This window comes from Diadema antillarum, unplaced genomic scaffold (assembly GCF_040938485.1).
Source record: "Diadema antillarum isolate AM-2024a unplaced genomic scaffold, OU_Dant_1.0 seq00001143_RagTag, whole genome shotgun sequence".
In the NCBI taxonomy this organism is placed as follows: Eukaryota; Metazoa; Echinodermata; class Echinoidea; order Diadematoida; family Diadematidae; genus Diadema; species Diadema antillarum.
Genome location: NW_027271955.1, coordinates 218,069 through 239,355, shown reverse-complemented (window position 1 = coordinate 239,355; position 21,287 = coordinate 218,069). Strand labels below are relative to the sequence as shown.

Below are 21,287 nucleotides of genomic sequence, written 5' to 3'. Positions count from 1 at the left end.
TGAGCTATGCTCCTTATTTTTGGCCCAAATTGCAGACTTCACCATATGCGTGAGAAAAATGGGTGCCATGCGTGAGATCGTGAGACAGACCCTAAATGCTTGAGTCTCACAGAGTGCGTGAGACTTGGTAGCTCTGTTGCTACCACTAGTACAAGACTGTTTTCATTATTTCTTTAACTCTTTATGTGCCACGTTCGCACGTCCGACTCAGTCGACGGCGTGCCAACTTCGCATATTCCGCTCAAATGTAAAAACCTGCCCAAACCCATCGATAAATCGCCAAATGCCACAATACAATGAAAGCGTTTCTCGCGATTCCGTTCCTCTCGTCTATAATTTGCATTACATGTGGTGATTGATTAAAGTGTTTCATACTGGATTTGTGTGCAAATTCTAAGTTTCTCTCACTGCTTTGTGTGCAAAAGTCATGCATTTACAGTAATGTAGCTACTGGGCATTTGAAAGAAAAAAAATTATAAATTTGTCATAGAATTTACATCAATGCAAAGCTTGACATTTTCTCTACAACTTTGCTCACTTTGTCTACAATTTAACAGAAATCTATAAAAGTTATGTAGATTTGAAAAACAGAATGTTTTCTCAACTCATGACTACATTGGTGTCTCAGAATAATGTGGCACATGGGGGGTTTCCACCATGGCACATAAAGAGTTAACTGCTTCCACAAACTGCTAACAGTCAGTGATAAGTTTTGAATAAGAGCCACAGAGGTGAGTGTGATGTAAATATGAATCCCCATGCTACCCAGTTTTCATATGCAAAAACCAAAATGCAAAAACCAATATATCCAATGTTATAAACTTGAGATATGTGAGATTGAATCTCCTGAAATACAAAAAAAAACAACAACAAAATAATGATAATTATTGGTAAATATATGTATATATATATATGTGTGTGTGTGTGTATGCTGTGACTTTAATATTCTCTAAAATATTTCTTGTGTAATGATTGCAGCAATGATGAAAAGATTCATTTTTTTCTCTATTGATGATGACCTTACATTAAAAAAAAAAGGTGTTTATCTGCCTTTGCATTCAAACATTCAATCAAGCATTCAATCATATTTATATTAGGTTAACCTGCTGGATTTGGAAACCCACAGAGATCATACATGAAACCTACATATACAATAAACACATATGCATAATTTTATCAAACAAAGTAACATCTGGATGGGGAAAAGAAGGAAAAGGCATAAGAAAGTCTTTGTGTGCTTTCACAGAAGAATCTGCATCAGTCATAGCAACATGTCCAGCTAAATTAAGGCATTCGCTTACCTGCACATCTTTGCAAATCTATATGTGTGTATATAATTTTCAAGGACCTGAATTAAATTATCACCATCAAATTTTCTCAGATATAACAATTTAGCAGAGGTTACTTCTTACAGGGAATGGGAATTATTCCATCTCAGTCACTATGAGAGGAGAGACTGAGCAGTTCTCACGTAGTCCTATAAACAAAGTACAGATGTGAGAGATAATGACTTTTAGATTCTATTTGCATGTGTATTTTAACTAAATTCATTGTTCCTCAAAAGCATATATCAGTAAAGAGTTTTACGACTTCAATATTTCTTGTCAAATACACCAAAACTGTGGACATTTTGTTAGTTTGATTTTATTTTATCGGCTATCTTGAGCCAGCTTGATTATTGAAAAAAAAATCACTCTTAGATTGATAGCCAATCATGTTAAACTATGGATTTTATGTTGAATTATCGAAATACTATATACAGTTATTCATATCAGTGGATGATTATAATATAGATTATGCACTAATAACTAGGTGCATTTGACAAAATATGCTGTGAACATCGACTGAACTGAGATGTTTGCAGTGTTACAATCACAAATTAATAATTTACACCCAGACTTTTCTTCGGTAACGTAGCATTGGATGAGGGGAAAAAACCCCCAACAAACAAACAAACAAACAAACAAACGAACAAACAAACAAACAAATCAAGTAGGGTGGTGCTTGTGGGAAAGCACCAAGAAAACACGGCGAACGACTTACGAGGGGGGAGAAAAAAAATGAAAATGAAAGCGCCCTCTTTTGGTTAATTACCGACACGCTCTCTTCCGTGTCGTTTTCCGCTAATGTAGTACGGTAGTGGGTGTCTTTTTCTGTCGGAAATTTTCGGAAAATACGCGTATTTCTGGAACATTTTGTCACCATTTGGATTCTTACTATCGTTGTGTTGACTCTTGGGTAAGCATAGGTGAGTATCCACCTCTTCCTCGTCGCCATGGAAGGCGAATCTAAGCAGCGATCGCAGCGTAATCGGCGGCGTGAACGAGCACAAGAAATGAAGCAGCAACAACAGCGGCAGAGTCAACAACAGAACAACGCGGGCAGCGGCGAAGATGATGAAGACAATCCCCCTCCCCCTAGGGGACGTGAGCGCACAAGACACAGGCCCAAAAGGCGAAAATCGTCTCGCTCGAGCTCTGGGAATGATGAGGACATTATCGATGGGTTTGCAATTTCAAGTTACTCGTCTTTAGATGCCTTAGAGGTGAGTCCTATCACATTCTGTTGTTTATTGGAAATCGTGGTGACCAACCCGACATTATTAGAGCCCAGACCCTCGAACGCAAGAGAAAAAGACTTGACAAAGGCTGGCTGGCTGGCTGGGAGTGAGTCTGTCTGCACTGTGTGTAATTACCTGACACCAACATTGCAGCTCTTAATCACTGAGTGTAGATGTCTAGGCCTATATTTCCTAGGTTATAGACACTTGCGACACAACATTGCAGTGAACGGATGATCATGATGATAATTATATCTATGTAGTTGTAGCGAGAAATTTTTAGAATGAAAGATTGTGTTGGTCGAGGTTCATTCGTTTGTGACAGGACTTTTAACGTTAGTAGATGTGTCGTGTGTAGAATACTGTGCGTGTGTGTGTTTGTGCAATGTGTGACAGAGACCGTCTAGAGAATTCGCGAATCTACTACTCAGAAGTGTTCTAGGGTCTAGCTCTACGAAAAACATGCAGGACTGTCAGGAGTCCCAAGTGTCACTGTCGTGCCACCAAGTGAGCTGTAAGTTTAGATAAACTAAACGTTCGTATCTATTCAAATCACCTACACTAAAATTTATATTTAATTTGTTCAGTGTTGTGTCTATATTTTCATTGCTACCAATGCAAGATATGTTGCTACCTACAAATGCTGTGTGCTGATGTAGATCTACTTTCTTATCCATGTAGATATCTGGAATTTCACTGAACTAAATTGCACTAAAATGACAGGATATTACAAAATGTAATAGCCTATTTCCAGTCACTCACTTGTGTAAATTTGAACCAAATTGGTTACTGGGAAGTATCGGTATCGACGTTGACTTTCATGTCGTAGCTCAAAACAACTTGCTCTTTGCGAGCAATTCCTGTGTACACTGCATGCACAATCTAAAACTGAGGTTTACCGCCGTCTAATATTATGCAACAACTATTTCAAGTACTTACTAAGTAACTAGGAGCAAAAGAAAGAAAAAATCAGTGTACACACATTTTGTGGCAAGTTGAATGAAGTGGGATGAGAAATACCTGGGTTTCCTAGATCGCACAAGACCACAGACAGACAGACAGACAAACACACAGACACACACACATGCATTTCTCTACAACTTTTTTCAACTTTCTACAATTATTGGACTTTAATTTTGTAGCTCCCATATTGAATCCCTATCATATGATATTAAACAGCTAACTTCAGTTCTAGAATGTGCAGGCAATGTACGCCGCAATTTCTCCTGAAGAATGAGTTTGTTTTGAGTGACGACTTGAAAGTTTACATCGATATTGACACTTTCTGACAACAGATTTTGTTCAAATGAACATGAGTAATTGGAAAGAAGCTATTAAGTAGAGTAAAAGTGGATATTTTCGTGTGAGTAATTTTTCGCACTCTGCCGAGTAAGATGAATTTCGCATGTTGTTAATTCCGCGGAATCAAAACATTACATAGCGGTACATACTGTAAAAGTGGTTTCTTTCGCGTACAGAAACTTTCGCGGTTTCCATCGGTGCGGACTTTTTCGCGTGTGTTTAAATTCGCGGTCGGTAATGATAGCGTTGTACAAGCGACGAGTTCAAAACATTTTCGCGTGATGTTAAATTCGCGGTTCAACCTCAAAGCGCGAAAAGTGCGAAAATAAAACCTAGGCGAAAGAAACCACTTTTACAGTATAACAAGCAAATAATTGTCCGCTTCTGTTCCCATGCTAGGTTCTGGTTGCGAGAAAGTTTCCACACTGCAAAAATTTACATTTTTACAGTACATCCTGTGATTCTAATGCGATTTGGTTCTGTGAAATTCAAGATATCTACTGTACATAGGTACGGAAGTACATTAGCGCCCAATGTTTTTCATCATTGGGTAAATCCTTTCACAATTTGTGTGATCTCCTTTGAGATATTTTTCTGTGTAGTTTGCACTTTGAAATGTGCCTTTGTGTGTGTGTGTGTGTGTGTGTGTGTGTGTGTGTGTGAGTGTGTGTGAGTGTGTGTGTGGGGGGGGAGGGGGTGGAATTTGAGTCAGGGGAAAAGAGAAAGCAAGCTGTCTTATTTACATACAACTCACCTTTGATATTTATGATCATAATTTTTGCTTAAATAGAGAATTCATCATTGCATGTCTTTGCTGTCATATTTTACTTGAAGCCTTGCTCCTACAGTAGGCCCTTTTAAATTGCTAGTCAGAATCATGAAAAAAAAATGCACATGTACAATTGTAAGATGGTACATTCAGATGTAATTCAGTTGTAATAAAAACCGCTGATATATAACCACATGTTTGTACATGCTTTGAATATAGTTTATTTGCTTAAAAAAACAAACTTGTATAACAGCTACACAAAGTTATTGGATATCATTGTAAAGAGCAACATGGCTGATTCTAGTTGTACTATAAGTAATATTTTGTGCAGTAACACTTTGTTGTTGTTTTTGTTTTGCACTTTACCAAGACTACAAGAGGTTGTAATCATACAGTAGGTTGTCCTATATAGACAAGTATAGTGGTACACCTTGTATACTATTACCCTGTTATTACTGCATGAATGCATTGTTCCGAGTATTATAAAGTCATCCCACTTTGTCAGCATTTTATGATATTGTGCTATTCACTGATACATGACACTGATGCACACATGAGACTTACAATACATGTACATTTGTAGCTTCCATACTCTGCCTAATGAAAAGTATTAATTCTATTTATGAGGACAAGTAATTTGAAAAAGGGATAAAAAAAAAGGAAAGAAAAGTAATGGCCGCATACTACATACATTGTAGACAATCAGCAATTGATTGGTTGGTTCTCATCATCCTGCAGTTTACTACAAGAACAAACCTAAATATGAAATACTGCGCAATGTATGATATTAGATTACATCACTACAAAAGAAAATGTTACATTATCAATCGTGAATTCATATTTTCTCTCTTGTTTTTCATTGCTTAAATTCTGAGGCATAAAGCGTAATTCTCCTGAGTACAGTATTGGTCAGTTTCTTGCATACAACTGCCCTAGCTGCTCAGTCATGCACAAAGAAGCAAGTTTTCCCCCACAGCTATTGCATTTTTTATGCAATGTACATTTACAAGACGATACCAAATGTAACCTGTAGGCATGTGATATGCATGTGCTGATAGAGTTGGGAGGTCATTACAAAAATATTCATGTTCTTGAAACTGTGTGTCATGACGTGTACTTTGGCAATGAGGATGTAGCTATTTTGAAGCCTACCTAGGGAAGAGAGAGAGAGAGAAAAAAAAAATGTCTTTGAAGATGTCCACAGTACTGTTGAAATGTCCCCATGTCCAAGAAGATCCTGAGAGCATGCATTCTACCTGGTAACAGTACCAAAAGTTTAGCACAATGGACTAGAGTTGGTGGCTTTATGTCAAATATGCATTACAATATCTATAGGCCTACTGTATAACCAGAAATTTTACCATACGTTTTAATTTCGCAAATTTCACGAGAGCCGAGATAAATTTGCTGAATCAAAATGCATGTGAAAGTTCTTGTCTACACTATACATGCATTGAATGCCTGTGGTGGCAGTTTGCAAAAAAAAATTAATGCTGCGAAAAAAGACAATCAGCTCCAATTCGTGAATATTTCTGGTTTTCCAGTAATATTGATAAGGACTGTCATAGTGTCTGGCAATATTCAAGTTTAATGTGCCATGAAGGAAGACAACTTGTAGCAGTGTTTTAGTCTGATGACCAAGAGGACTGCATGTATTTTCAAAGCACTCATTGAATGCCATGTTGTTTATTGTATGGATATTTTACTGCCATTTTGTGTGTTTGTTGTTTTGTGTGAAACCCATGTGGTAGAATGTATACAAACGTATTATTTTTTTTTTTAAAGACAGTCATCCATTTTTTTTTTCACCTAGTGCACCGTTGATGAGATACTTTGACCTTGTCTCAGAGAGATACATTATATGAGCAATGACACAAACACAAACATTGGTTTGATATGTTGCATTTTGAAGTTTGTTATGTTAGAGGATACGTTGTGTTCATCAACACGTATAAACTGTCGATAAATGCATTTCGTAATAATGCAACAATACAGCAACTGTTTTATGCAGCAAGATGGAAACCCGTACTACATCACTGCACTGTCTCATATCTGAAACATACATGTGGACTTGATGTACTCACCTGACTAGATCAGATAACATATGATGTGCATGCACTTATTATGATGGCCACTGAAGCAAAAGACATGATTTGAACCCATGTGCCAAACGGAATGTCATATTAATGTGGCATGAATCACTTCAAGTACTGTTTGTGGAATCAGCACTGTTTTTACTGGTATTTGCTGTGAGGTTCATGGGAGTATGTGTAAATATCTCTATTTGATTTATCTTCATGTAAGCAAAGCATATTACATACAATATACATTGGTAACTACAAACTGTGTAAAAGAAGGTCTACAGTAGCACAAACATTTCTGACAATATTCAAAGGGAATGCTAGTCAAAAATGGATAAGGTGCCGTAAAGCTCAGACTAGCCAACCGAATACCGGTATATCACTAATATTTTGTCTATATCGTCCAAAGTGGTACCTTTCATGTAGGTTGCTTGAGGACTGCACAAGCATTCAGAAAAATCACGCGAAAAACAGACAATATGTTGACTGTCCATTTACTATGCTTCCAGATTTGTGTGCTACTTGGCCACCTGTAGATAAACGTTTGTGAGTGAGACATGTATACATGGTATTGACGTACAAATTGTACACATCTGTAGGCATCTTGTCAGATATATGAGATAACATTCAAATGTTGCTATCACAGGTCAGATATCAGTAAAAACTTAAGAAGTGTGTTGCCATCATCTCACTGCTTGTATTCAAAACGGCATTCCCTTTGGGATGCTTGTACACATGATACATCCCTTATACTGACAGCCAACATTTGTTTTTCTAATTAAATGATCAAATAATATTGTGACCTTCTCTACATACAAAGTTGTATAGGGCCTACATGTAGGAACATACAATCATGTCTGGTGTGGACATGTGAATATATTTTGAAGGAAAGTGAAGGGATTTATACACGGTAAAGAGTTATTTTGCTTTACATATGTTGGGCAATTGGTACGCTGGGTCCTCATGTGTTGTATACACCTTGAACTTTCCTAAATGAGCCGACTATAATGTGTCGATTTGCAGTTCACTCTTACCACGTGTTCTCCTCTATTCCCAAAACGTGCTTCGACGGAGCACATGATTCATTCCGCCTGAGAAGATTGCCTTTTAGCACATGCAAATAACACAATAGTTTTTGCCTTGATTTGTGCACTGAAGCGTAGGGCCAACAGGAAGAAAGGCTGTAACGTAATGTAAGGCAAATATCAGAAAGGGAACTGTGTCAATAGCCCTTCTTGATAAAAGCCTTTGAATTAGAATGAAAGAATGTAAATGTTTATTGACTTGTCCAGTAGTACACATTCTCTCCCCTACTTGTCTGACACTGTATGCCCCAAAAGCTGTATTTACCAATGATCATATATTTCTTTGCAAAATAATGAGTAGAAGCATTTTTATGTGCATGCAGGGTCATGTACAGTACCATCAGTCATATGTCCCATTTCTTCAAACAGTAATAGATATTTATGACAATTGCAAAATATAATTATTGTATTATCTTCTAATATGAACGGTAGCTGCATTCCAACACCCAATCAGCTGATAGTATTTAGATTATTTTGTTTGGGTCTGTGTTTATTGTAACTTATAAAAATTGTAACCTCCCAGTGGAACACATCCCTCCCTGATGCCTCTTTTGTTCACAACTCCCAGAAGAGAACTCACGTGAGCCTTCAAATGCTAGAATATTGTAGTCCTTTCTAAAATTTGTAATATTGTGTTTTTATTCATTTACCTCGCAATGATGCATGCTGTTAGAATTATCCTTAATTGCCTTGCTTTCCCATACTTATTTACTTGCAGTATTTTATTAGTGACTCTTGTATACAATACACATGGATCACGGTACAGAAAGACATTCATATAGAACTCTGGACAGGAAATATTTTGGTATGTTAAAACCAGCTGTGACCGAAGTTAAAACCTGTGCTCTAATAGGACATTTGTCATAGTTCAAGTTGTTATTTATGGGTGCATATATCTAAAAAATTTTCTGAAGCAGAATCAAGATCCTAAACACGTTTTAGGCATTTTTGGCCAAAGATTAACGCATCCATGTTTTCAAATGCGTTTAGAAACACTGATTTGAAATGCATTTGAGACCACAATTGCCTTTCTGAGAGTAAATAAATGCAATGCTGTTTTGAAATGTTGTGTTTCCAAGTCTCCAAGTTGCCAAGGTCAACTTCCATGCAGTATACAACCTACAGGTTACAACAGGGGCCTCAGTTGACCTCTGCTTTCCTGGGTTGAACTGCGCACAGCAGCTGCACAGTGACAACACTCGAATCGCAATTCGGTGATGGTTAGATAAACGCGGCACCCCAAGAATCTCGTTTCAAACCATGTTCACAAACGCCATTCCAAATGCATTTTGAAACGTGATTCTCTCTCTTGAGTTAGATAAATGCAGCCTGAAATTGTGCTTATGAATACTATTGATTTTATCATGACCTTCTACTTCTTACAGGTGAGGTAGGAGTGATTATTGCCAAGATTTATTGTGCAATTTAGTTTCTCCTGGATAATAAAATAAATTCCTGAGAGACTAAGCGAGCTTATTTCCTTCCACAGAAACACAGATTATGTGTGTTTTTCGTGAATGATATGCAGAGATTCTCAGCATCTTAGCAGCACATCTTTTAAATTCTTCTCTGATATGAGATCTCTCAAAACCAGAAATGACAACACAGGATGTTATTGAACTCTTCAAAACTGTTTGTCTATACTGATATCACATTAACAGACTCTTCAACATGTTTTCACTTGGGCTGTGAAGTGGATATGTAGTAAGACAAGCATCATATGTACAGACATCTGTCTCATATTAATCATCTTATATCTGTGGTCTTTAGGAATGAGCCATCTTTTGGAAGTTTCTTTAAGAAATAATTAATCATGTACATGTATGTAATATAAATTCTGTTGACATTTTTCATGAGAATTGGATGGAAACAATAATTACCAAGATATCTGCATAGATAGAGAACACTTTTGTGAGTTACACAAATTCAAATATTTTTGATATATGCTGGCATAATATGTTGTGCAATGGATGTTCTGTGGCCTGTACACATTGCCTTGAATAGGAATACAGATCGGTGTGATCCTCCTTTGTTGGCAATTGTCCATCTGTACAGCTACTTGCCATCTCTTAATGTGTGAGAAGTTTGGGAAGCTCGGGATAAAGTCAACTGTCTACCTTATTCAAACGTACTTCTGTCTGTGAGTTCTTCCAGGAGCAAACATTAAATTTAAGGATTCATGTGAAAGGTGTAGTAGCTAGAAAAGAAAAAGGGGAAAAAGGGACCCTTTAGATATGGGAGAGCACTCTTCTCTGGACCTGATCTTCCCACAGAAGTTGATGGGCCCTCACTAAGCCCCCTGGTGTTTGGCCTGCAGACACACACAGCTCTCTCTGAGCACCGATTCCTGTTGAATTGACTAAATGGCGTGAAAAGTGGGCAGCGATTGCCGCTTATTATTCAAATGAGCCGCTCGTACCTCCATAGCTCTCATCAGTCAAGCACCACCCACCCCTCTGTCACCCCCCCCCCCTTCTCCAGTGGAAGGGGACATGGTTTGGGTGCAGTGTGCGTGTGTATGTGTGTGTGTGTGTGTGTATGTATGTGATTGTGTTCGAGATATATTCAGAGATTTTGTTGTGTCTAGTTATCCCCCCTCCTCCCCTCCCCCTTCTCACCGTCCCATACATGTAGCTCCCCCGATCTGATTTTCTGCACAAGTAGCGGCATGCGTTTCTGCCAGTGCCTGGCTATTGTCCGTATTGTCTACGCCTCTGGTTTCTCTCCCCTCACTCTTGCCTCTTTTCTCTTTCGCTGAATTCAGCGACTACCGGATCTATAGAGAATAATGCTCGCCGAGAAAGGGCATAATTGATTAATTGATTCCAGTTTCTGCCAGAGTGCTCGCTGCACACACACCCCCAAACTTGAGACAGCCCTCTTCTCAGCTCGGTGCACAGTTTGGTGGTGTTTGGTTTAATGATATCTCATTCCATTCGTTGTACTGGCCTCTCCAGTTTCACACACCCTCGGTCTTCTGTTGTTTTCCCTCGTTCATTTTTCCTTGGTCAAGTGCCAGTAGCACCAAGAGGTTTTTAGGCCTTTGGTTTTAATCTGTTAGGATTCACATTGTATGTGTGTGTACAGTGCGTAAGGCCCAGAACTGTTAGATGCTGCATTCTTACTGTGCCCAACTGACTTTATTGACACTAGGCAGTTTGATGTTGTGTGTGTAAACCAATTGTTTGCACAGTGTAGCTTTGTTACTCTGCTATTGATTCATTGATTGGCTTGTCTATAGCTGATAAATGAAGCTTTTCTTCTGCCATTTATTGCTCCTCTATCCACTGTTAAATGCGTAGACGTGTTTATCTCAAGTAGCTGAACTCATTCTAGCCTTCAGCACCACATTGCCTTTTGGAAGGGAAGGAGGAGTCCATTCTAAAGGTTGCTGTCACATTGTGCATTAAGAGCTGAAGTGGAAATGTCAGTACCTTGATTGCCATGTTCTGTGACATGGTGCAAATAACCTCTCAATGCAACATTATAAAACAAGTATTCTACTAGGCTGCTGTGAATAAACAGTAACTCTTGTGGTAACAGCTGTCCTTGCCATTGATATTTATTTCATGGTAATGGTTTAGTGTACTCTCACACATACAGAAGGATACTGTAAAAGTGGAAATTTTTGTGGTGTTGAAATTTTCGTGCATTTCGCGCAACCAGAAACTAGCGCGAAAATAAAAGCACGCAAATATTTTGCTTGCCATGCGTTCCTGTGCATGACGTCTTGATTCCGCCAAGTTAAAAACACGCGAAACTCTTCTGACCCGGCCAAGCGCGAAAAATTAGTCGCGCGAAAATATCCACTTTTACAGTATTAAATTTCTTAGGATTACCCATCCTACTATGTATTTTCAAGGACTTTCTTTTGGCATATGTAAAGTGGACAGAAGATGATTGGAATGAATGAGGTAGATTAACAAAGAGTTTATTTTCTAAGGAGCATAGGGTTAAAATGAAGACTGTATGAAGAATTACCACATAATACATTGTTACATGTACAATAATGTGTACATGTACAATGTCAAGATGAGCAGAGTGCTGCATGTTCGTCAGTTGAGAATGATATAAAGGGCGTTACAATGTAAGTTGCCACTAAACCCATAGTGTTCGAGACAACTTAACGCTCTTCTCATTCTCAACAGACGTATTGTCATTTGTGAATGTAATATTATGCGAATTGGGACTTGTAAGACAATTTCCGAAGTGAATTCACAATCAAGAATGTGACAGAATGATAAAAAAGATATAGAAATACTATCTCTTCTCAGGAGAAAACGTGCAGTAGTGATTTCCTGCCCTTGATTAACTTTTAGCACATTTGTGTTTATGGGAGGTGATGTAATTTCGTAGAGATGAATAACAGGTATAGCGTCTATTTCAGCTTCCACATTGGGGTGCTGTCAAGATGACTTGCTGTTGTAACTGCAGTAGATTCCTTTATCTGTGTCTTGTTTTGCACTTAAATATTTTCTTTCACTGATCTGTCACCATGACAAAAATTATGGATTAAAATACTGTACCCTTTCCATTGCCAGAAACCTTTGACATGGTGTGTGATTGAGCTTCAGAAAAGAGCAATATCATGTGCTTTGAGATTTGATTGCCGTTGGCATATTAGTACACACACTCTCTCTACACACACTGGAATTTCTGTGGTGTCAGTTTTGGCTTGTGTTGTTGTTGTTGTCGATGTGCAGTCCTGCAACATAGCAAGCAGCCAGGTTATTACCACAGTGGCGATGTGACTCTGTATTGTATGTAGCTGCTGTATGTGCACACGAGTTCTGGATTTTTCCCTACCCCTTGCATAGTGTAAGGGCTATCGAGAGATGTCGTAAATAGAGACGGGGCATATGTGCATATATACTGCATCTCTCTTTTGGCTTGCTTGTGTGTTGGCCGGCCGTCTGTGCTTATACCCTCCCTATGGCTTTGCAAGAAGGAGGAGGGTTGTTGGCTTGTTGGCTGGCTGGCTGGCTGGCTGGGTGGCTCTGCCCGGAAGGCCTGTGCTGCTTTAATTTGAATGCGGGCTGTGGGGTTAGTGATTATCTCTTCCAACCTGTCTTGTCATTAATACGGTGCTGAATCATAGCCTGTGACGGGAGGGGTAGGGGAAGGAATGGTGGTGGGGGAAGAGGGAAGGACACTGACAAGCGACCCCTTGGCATGGGGAGAAGGAGCCACTCGTGTTTGGCAGGGCGGTACTTACAGCATGGCTCGACTGCAGTGCAGTGTGGCAGTTGTTGGGGGTGATGTGTGTAGTAATATGTGTGTGCAAAGTTCCACATGGAAGTGTGATCTGCATAATAAACTGAGAGCAGTGATAATGGCAAATTTGCTCTCACTTTTTTGTTTTGTTTGCACTCTTGCATGCATTTTGTCTGAGAGCCTTTAAATAAGTCAGAATATCTAATCTGGGGATCCGACGGGCAGCATAATTAGCACAAAAACACACTGCCAATAATCTTTTAACAACGTCGCCTACTATGGTAATTGATATTAATCTGTCTCATAGATTGGCCTAATGAGGCTTCGGGTAATGTTGGTGGTTCATAGAGAATATCCCTTTCAACCCCATACGAACGACATTTTGAAGCAATAGAGGCAATTACATACAATGTTCAATGCTGTAGCAACCACTTTTAAGGAATCACATGACTACTGTATTGAAGCATTAATAATTTGCATGTTTGCTAACCCTGCCTTTGCCTAATCTTTATTTGCATGCTTGTTGGAACCCCAATAAAACAAAGAAAAATTATGCAGCTAAGCTAATTTTGCAACTGATAGTTTGTAGGCCTACAATGGTAGTTACGAAGCATTTGAAAGGAATGTTGTGGAAGCAAACTGAAAAAGGAAAACCCCAATAACACTGTGAAGATCATTATATTCATTATTTCTTATTTTCCAATTGTCTCAGATAAGAAGTAGAAGGTGTCTAGAAATTCTATGACAATATTAATTCAAGGGGATCATATTATATGCATGGTACATGAGTCAGTGTGAGATTTTTGTCTGTTTTTCTATGTACGTAAGGTATCAAGAAGATTTCTGTTGGCCAGATACTAGGGTCCGTGCTCCCAACAGACATTCCAGATTCACAGTACAACGTAATCACTGGTCAAAGATAAAGTTTGGGCCGTATTTCCTGTATAGATCAGATACAAAGTGTGTTCTCAATGCCAGAACTGTTACTGAGATTCATGCAGTCATTTCTAGGGAACCAGGTGTATAGGCCTATATATCCAGCAATCTCAATATCGCTATATGTTCACGGCATGTGTTCCCTGGTCCCAGTGGCAGCCGATACTTCTATCACCCAGTTGTCAGTGCCTATCAAAATTCGAGATTTTTATTTACTCTGACGATAACCTCATCTGCACATGTACATGCGTGAGACACGTACACCCGCTGAAATCAAATCCAGCCTGGAGCTGATTGAATAGTATCACACATGGTAAGCTTGGTTCAAGGCTGGTAGACTTTTATTTCTTGCACATCTTTGTTGTTGTTGTTATTTTTTTTTTCTTAGCAATTTGAGGCCAATTTAGATCATATGACCTTGTGATGATCATATCAAATGTTCATGTGATGCTTGGCTACTTGTACATACTGCAGGGCATAGATTTAGTCTCTTGAATATTCTTTGGTGCTTTTCCAAACTGTAGATTTCTCATGACTTCCAGCAATTGACGACACCAGTGTACTGTGTAGATCTGGGAATCATGCATTGTGTGTTTCTTCTTCATGATTGCGTTCCCTGTTTTACTGTGAAAATCTGCAGGTTTTGATTTCTGCAGCAATCTGGGCTATCTTCCTTTGTGTTGAAGAATCCGGACAGAATGTTTATATTGCACCTCAATGAAAACACACAAATTCACTGTTTGTACTGTATCTCACTTGGGGGGGGGGGGGGGGGGGGGCATGCTATGTACAAGTTTGCCTTTGAGGAATTAGTAGTTGCAGTGGGGGAGGGTAAGCTCTTTTTAGGGTTTATTGTCTTCATAGTCAGTCTCCTGTTCCCTCTTTGCCATGAGCATATCAGAGGAAATAGTTCTCCTGGTATCACATTGCAATTTGCTATGCATGTTTTTATGACACTACTAATATACAAACTGTATTTTGCATAGCAGTTTTCTTTCATAGAAGTGTACAGGGTACTATTTGAAATGTTTTCATTAGGTGAAATTACAAATCAAATTTGAGTTTGGAAATTGCTCCCTGCTTTGTGAGAACTTGTGAGTAAGGGAAAATGGTCAACCCAGATATTGCTGACTCTTATCACACACTAGTAACCCTTTCCGTGCCAGGGACTTTGGACAGTGTGTACAATGCTATGAGGTTTTCTGTGTCAATCAACACTCAAAGCATACAAAAAGTTAAACAAAAAGAAGTACTGTGCATCATGTAACACCATCTTGTTTGTCCCTTTGTTTGAGTCATGTTTAAGGAGGGATTTAAATACAAAACAACAACAACAAAGAATCCATGTGCTGCTCTTTTCCTCACCCCTTCTGTGGCTGTGTTTGAATGGTTTTGTGCTGGTACACTCTTCTTCGTGGAGGGCCATTGAGGATTAGTTGCGCCAAACCAAACCCTTGTTGTGGTGGGTGCTTCTGTGTAGCCCATGTGTTGACAGTCGTGTTTGCTCTCTGTTTGGCGAGTAGAGGAATCAATGAGAGCTATGCGCCAACAAACCTAACAGAAACTTTGAAAATAAAAAGCGACATGCATGCGAGCATAAGGCTCTGAAGTGAACTAGGTTTATTCATAGGACAGTCACCTCTACTCAATATCACAATGACTCTGGAGTTAGATCTTTGTCCTGAATATAACAAGCAACTGTCTCGACTGAAAGAGTTCAGAAATCTTCACCATTACAAGTAGCTGGCCCAAACTGGAGTTAGGTTTGTTTGGCTCAGCATGTTCTTCGACTAAGTGTTGTGTGGCAAAAAAAAATATGTTACTGTTGAATATGTACTGTCTTAGGTGTCCATTCCATTTTATTGTTTACCCAAAATGAAAGGCTACTCTACATACATCGTAAATTGAATTTTCTTTTTCACTTAAACATAAAACGTTGGAATAGTCAATTTTTGTAGTGTCCTAATATATGTTGGGGGAAAAAATTCCCGATTGAATTTATGTAAGCAGATGATCTGTCATGTTCCAGTAAGAATGATGTGCGTTGGAAATGCTACCGAGATATTGTCCCATCGCAGCATTCCAGCTGAGTGGAATGGGGTGGCTGTACTCTGCCATGTAGAGCGACATGTTCACAATCTCAAAGTCACCATCATCCATTCTCATCTATGGGCATTGATGCTGTGATGCAGGTAAAGTCTGCATACACTACATGTACAGTGCGGATCGAGCAAGCTTCTGTCCATTCAACACATCTCATGGATACATTAATTATCAAAGGGGGATAAAGTAAGTCAGCAAGTTTATAACGGAAAGAGAATTGAGTGGTCTGATGTGATACAGGTTTGGAGTTTATTCTACTCTAGAAAGTTTTTTTTTTTCATTTCTTGAAAATGTTCATTTTATTCATCAGACGTAACTTGGATCAGAGAATTGAGTGGTTTGATATGATATAGGTTTGTAGTTTATTTTACTCTGAAAAATGTTTTTTTTTTTTTCCCTTGAAATTGTCATTTTATTAATCAGACATAACTTGGATCCTCATCTTCAGAAAAGTGTACAAGTTTTTGCAATGCCATCTAAGGTTTGGAAAGACAACTAGCTTCAGAACGTTGGGGTCGTAGCTTGACCTGGGGGAGAGAGAGGTCGTAGCTCATAAATGATGTGATTGGCTCAATCTCTTCACATTCTCAATGTGCTAACATTCTGACCTGCAGACATATGGAAGGAAAGCACTTGGGACCCGTAAACTTCTAAAGAGCACTTCCTGTCACTGGTAAACATTTCTCCTCCTGCAGATTACCCACTGTAATGTAATGCTGGTTAAAGCTAGGAGTCCTACAGGGCTATGATTCCGCATGTTGTGAAGCTTGGTACTTTCAGTCCTGTTTGGTAACCCCCCCCCCCCCCCCCACAAAAAAACAAAACAAAACAAAACAAAACAGAACAAAACAAACCAAAAAACCCCCCCCCAAAACTATAGCATTGTGTACAATGTCTAAGGTCCTGGCACAGAAAGGATTAAGAATCATATTATGTACACTATTACCATGGTTACAGTGGAATGTCAGTAGGATAAATGATCATGATTAATGAATTAAATTGTACTTTTAGTCAGTGTCATAGTTATTTAAATGAAAAAAAAAGTACGGACATTTCTTTACACAATCAATGCTTCTGTGTATAATATGTAGGATATATATTATGACAACTGGCACCATAGTACCGTGTAACACTTCATAATTTCAAACATTCTTTCATTTGAGAGAAATGTATTGCATGTATGGATTGAAGATATATGATGTTATGCTTCAAAAGAGGGCTCATCTGTGATTGGCTGACATTTTTCTGTGCTTGAAGCCGACTTTGAGTCGTCGGACGAGGCAGCCAGCAACAACAAAGCATCAGGACAGTTACTGCGTGAGTAATCCTGTGCAGAGGAACAGGCAGTGTACTCATTTAGTCAGTGCCCGGAAAGCTGCGCTCTTAATGACTTACCCCAGGAAATGCCTGTGTCGAGAGTAGTGGTGGAAGGGTGCTAGTTAAGTGACAGGAAAGGTTGCTCAAGTGTAGGAGAGAAATAAATTATGAGCACTTGAAATAGATTTTCTCTTGTCCAAGCAAGCTTTACTCACGCCTTCCATCTCTTTCTCTCTCATTCTTTTTATTGCTAGTGATATCACATAAGTTGTGTTAACAGTGATAATACATTAGTTTGTCCTGCCCTGAGTTTCTGTGAAAACTGAAAGTGGCCTGTAAATTATACCAATGATGATCAGGAATAATATTAAGTGATCTTTTGCTGTGACACTTATTGCTGCTGGGGTGACAAGACCTCGTATCTGAAAATTTGATGAAAATGACTTTTTTGGATTAATGGTCAGATAATCAATTAAGTGATGTCCTGTCCAAATCCTAATTGTCTTACCCCAAAAATAAAGCCACCAAGGCATGTCAAAGGAAAGGTTCTCCCATTTGATAGACCATTCTAGTGCTTTGGCTGCCATGTTTTTTTTTTTTTTGGCTCTCCTGAACATTTGACATTTTGTAGATACAAGGTCTTGTCGCCCCAGTGACGTTATGTTATTTCATAGATTAAAAAACCCATATGTTTTAAGCTAACAAATGTTTGAGAGGTGTATGAATACCATCTAGTGTTTTAGTCTTTCATATTGTTGTTGTTATTGGTTTTTTTTTTGAACAGTTTTGCCTATCCATGTACTGGCTGTCCCTTATTGGGTATAGTGGTTTTGATAGTAAACTACCAGTGCACACTAGATATTTCATCTACATCTACAATAATTGTATTACCTGTAAGTGTCACATGAATGCTTAATCAAGAATCAAACAATGAAGCTCTAGGCCCTGTTTTATCAAAAGATAAAAATCAATTTTAAATTTCCTTACCACACAGACTGCCATAGACTTACAGTTGAACTCAACTATATAATCAATCTTAACTCTTCATAAAACAGGGTTCTGATGTGGCTTGTCTGCATAGAACATGATCTACGTTTAACCCTTTCTGTGCCAGGAAATTTTGATTGATGTGTGCAGTGCTATTGGATGTTCTATAACAATCTGCACTCAAGGCACACAGAGGGTTACATGATACGTGATGCACATGATCTAGTGTGTGTGTGTGGTATTTGTATGTATACGTGTGTTTGTGTATGTTTGCGTGTGCGTGTAGTATGTGTTTGGGGAGAAGCTTCAGATTTGTCAGTATTAAACATCATATCTCCTTCATCAGTGCCTCATAAGAATATTTTGAGCCCACGAGGCACAAAACGCACGAAGAATGTACCAATGTGCAGATAATGGTAATTTTTGGAAACAGAACCATCTGCCACCTTTTGCTCCGTCCCCCTGTGGGCAGGGTGAAGCCAACTCCTTTGCCGTGCTCGTAATTTCCAATTCCTCTTTTGTTTCCTAGTGGTCCTATAATGGCTACGTCATCTGTGCGTCACTAACCAGGCATCACTAATGTTAAGTGCCAACCAAAGGAAACAGTTCTTGATATATTACTAAAAGGAGAGGGATGCAAATGATAGCTTTTATTCAGGGGGAAAATCTTACAAGATAGAGAAAAATAATCCAAATGGCTCAGTGGATAGGCTTGACATTTAGTTCTTTTAGTTGACTACCATAGCTTTAAACTTGGAGATCCCATCACTGGTATGCATGCTGACATTAGGTATTTCTTTACACAGGCTACCAATGCTGAGTGCGACAACATTTTTCCCCTTGAATGTGAATGTAAGACTTACATTATGTGACATCGTCAGGTTTATGAGTTATCCAGTTAGTGTAAATGAGCAAACGTGATGTTAGGGTGTCTACATGGTATCATCTTCCTTTCCAAGTGTTTCTTGTGTGCCTTTGTGGTCTGCTTTGTATTTTTTGTGTCTCTTGTCTTTTTCCAGTTTTCCAAGGATACAATGTCCATTGGCAGCCATTGAGGAGATGAGAGTAATGGTTAATTGACACCGTATCTAGATTAGAAACAAAAAAATGGCCTGCATATTGTCCGAAATAACCCTCAGCTCTGATTGTATCGACGCCATTAGCCCATCTCAAGGAGGGTTGAAGAGGATTCCGTAAGTGGCCTTTTTAAAGGAGTTTCGATGGTGAGTTTAGAAGTGTATTTGAGCCCCCATCTGCTTCACTGCGAGTTCTCGGCAGGCCTGTCGTGGGGACAGAAAGTGTGAGTGGGCAGAAAGTGCTTTCATTATCTTCACTTTCTTTTACTTCTGTGCAAACACTTGAGCCTCAAAAACACTGAAAGACATCAAGAGTGGTTGGCTTGTTTCTGCTTTCTATTAGTCAGATATGATTTTGATAGTTGGAGCCACTTGTGGCGCGACAATAGAAGGGAAACTGCAGCATCACAACACATGCATCAGAGGGGCAGAGTACTATGAGACGGCTGGAGGGCTCTGTTGGTAGTGTGCTCTTTTAGCTCGTCCAAACGGCAAGCCTGAGCCGCTGTAATTCGCTTGCTGGCAACCTGAGCTTCCAACACGATTGAATCATTTCCTGTCTAGCTGACACAATTCCATGGGCTTCTGCCTTCTTTTGCATACTCCCTCTCACGTCTCCCCCTCCACCCACCCCCCCCCCCCCCAAGCCCAATATGGAGTATAGCTCGCTGGTGGATTTCTATGGGGAAAGTGTATGGGCAAAGTTGTCACTGGGGTTCCTCGTCAAGCAATGCTTGTAATCAATTTTGGCTAGAATGCTCTTGTGCCTTTGGCTTGTCCCAGGGAGCAAAGCATTTTATATTATTCATTTTGATGTTTGTATTTTTTTTTTCACGATGTGAACAGACCTGGATTGTAATGCTAGAGTGCACTTTATGGGCATGTGTAGTTTGCTGTATGTGTGAATCTATCTAGAAGTATGCGATTATGTGTGTATGTCTATAGGTATAATGTATACACACATTTACGGCTGTACATGGTAGTATTATTTTGATCATACATATTCCTACATGTACGTGTATGCACATACATGTATGTTTCCTTCTTGCTCTTGCTGAAGTGTTTACGTGTGATTCTACATTGTTTTGAGAAGATATCATCTCTACCTGAAGTCATAAGAGAAGTATGTATGTGCAGTTATGCATATACCTAGACCAGGTTATGAACACAACAGTAGCTACAATTGTATTCCCCTGATCTAAGATTTGTTTGTTGTGATTATATAACAGTCTGCAGTTACACGTCATACTGTATTCAGAATTAATGGACAGTGTTGTGGTTGATAGTTGATATGACAACTAGGCCTAATGGCTCTGCGGTCATTCTGACCAGTCACTGAAAGTGAAATACCACTGGTAGCAATGGCTTTATTGCTGTGGAGTTTCAATCTCAGTGACAGCACGCGTTGGATCGAAAATATAATGTTTTTTCCTCTCTACCCAAACTTTGTCTTCTACTCCGAATGTTGGTGATTGATCGTGGACGCTCTCACACTTCAAACACATTGGAGCAACAGTAAGGGGGGGGGGGGGGAGGGGGGGAACCCACACATGGAAAAGAATCCAACTTACAGATAAAGAAAGAAAATGAATGGGGGGGGGGGGGATAAAGAAATCCTGAAAGAGAGGTGATTTGCGTTGTGATTGTGTATGGCAACAGGCAATATCCACATGTTTGTCATGTTCAGCTCCTAAAGACGAGGGCTGTCACGTTGATCTATGGGGTGGTGATCCAGCAGAGAAAGAACCAAATCCATCGGCACACTTGGGGTCCCCCCAACACTAGGTTTCTCCCTCTGGCGTGAATGGAAAGAGAGAATTCTCATGTATTCATATTATTCAGATACAATGTGCAATG

The 21,287-nt window shown here is 39.2% G+C and overlaps 1 protein-coding gene across 1 annotated transcript in view; it reads left to right on the top strand.

Moving 5' to 3' along the window:
* Positions 1-2,126: 2,126 nt before the first annotated feature.
* The window catches only part of LOC139744170 (uncharacterized), a 204,183-nt gene continuing 185,022 nt past the window's right edge, over positions 2,127-21,287 (top strand). Inside the window, exon 1 of the mRNA XM_071654624.1 lies at positions 2,127-2,545. Coding sequence (XP_071510725.1) covers positions 2,276-2,545 — 270 coding nt within the window. The 5' untranslated portion in view covers positions 2,127-2,275. The remainder of the gene's footprint in view (positions 2,546-21,287) is intronic.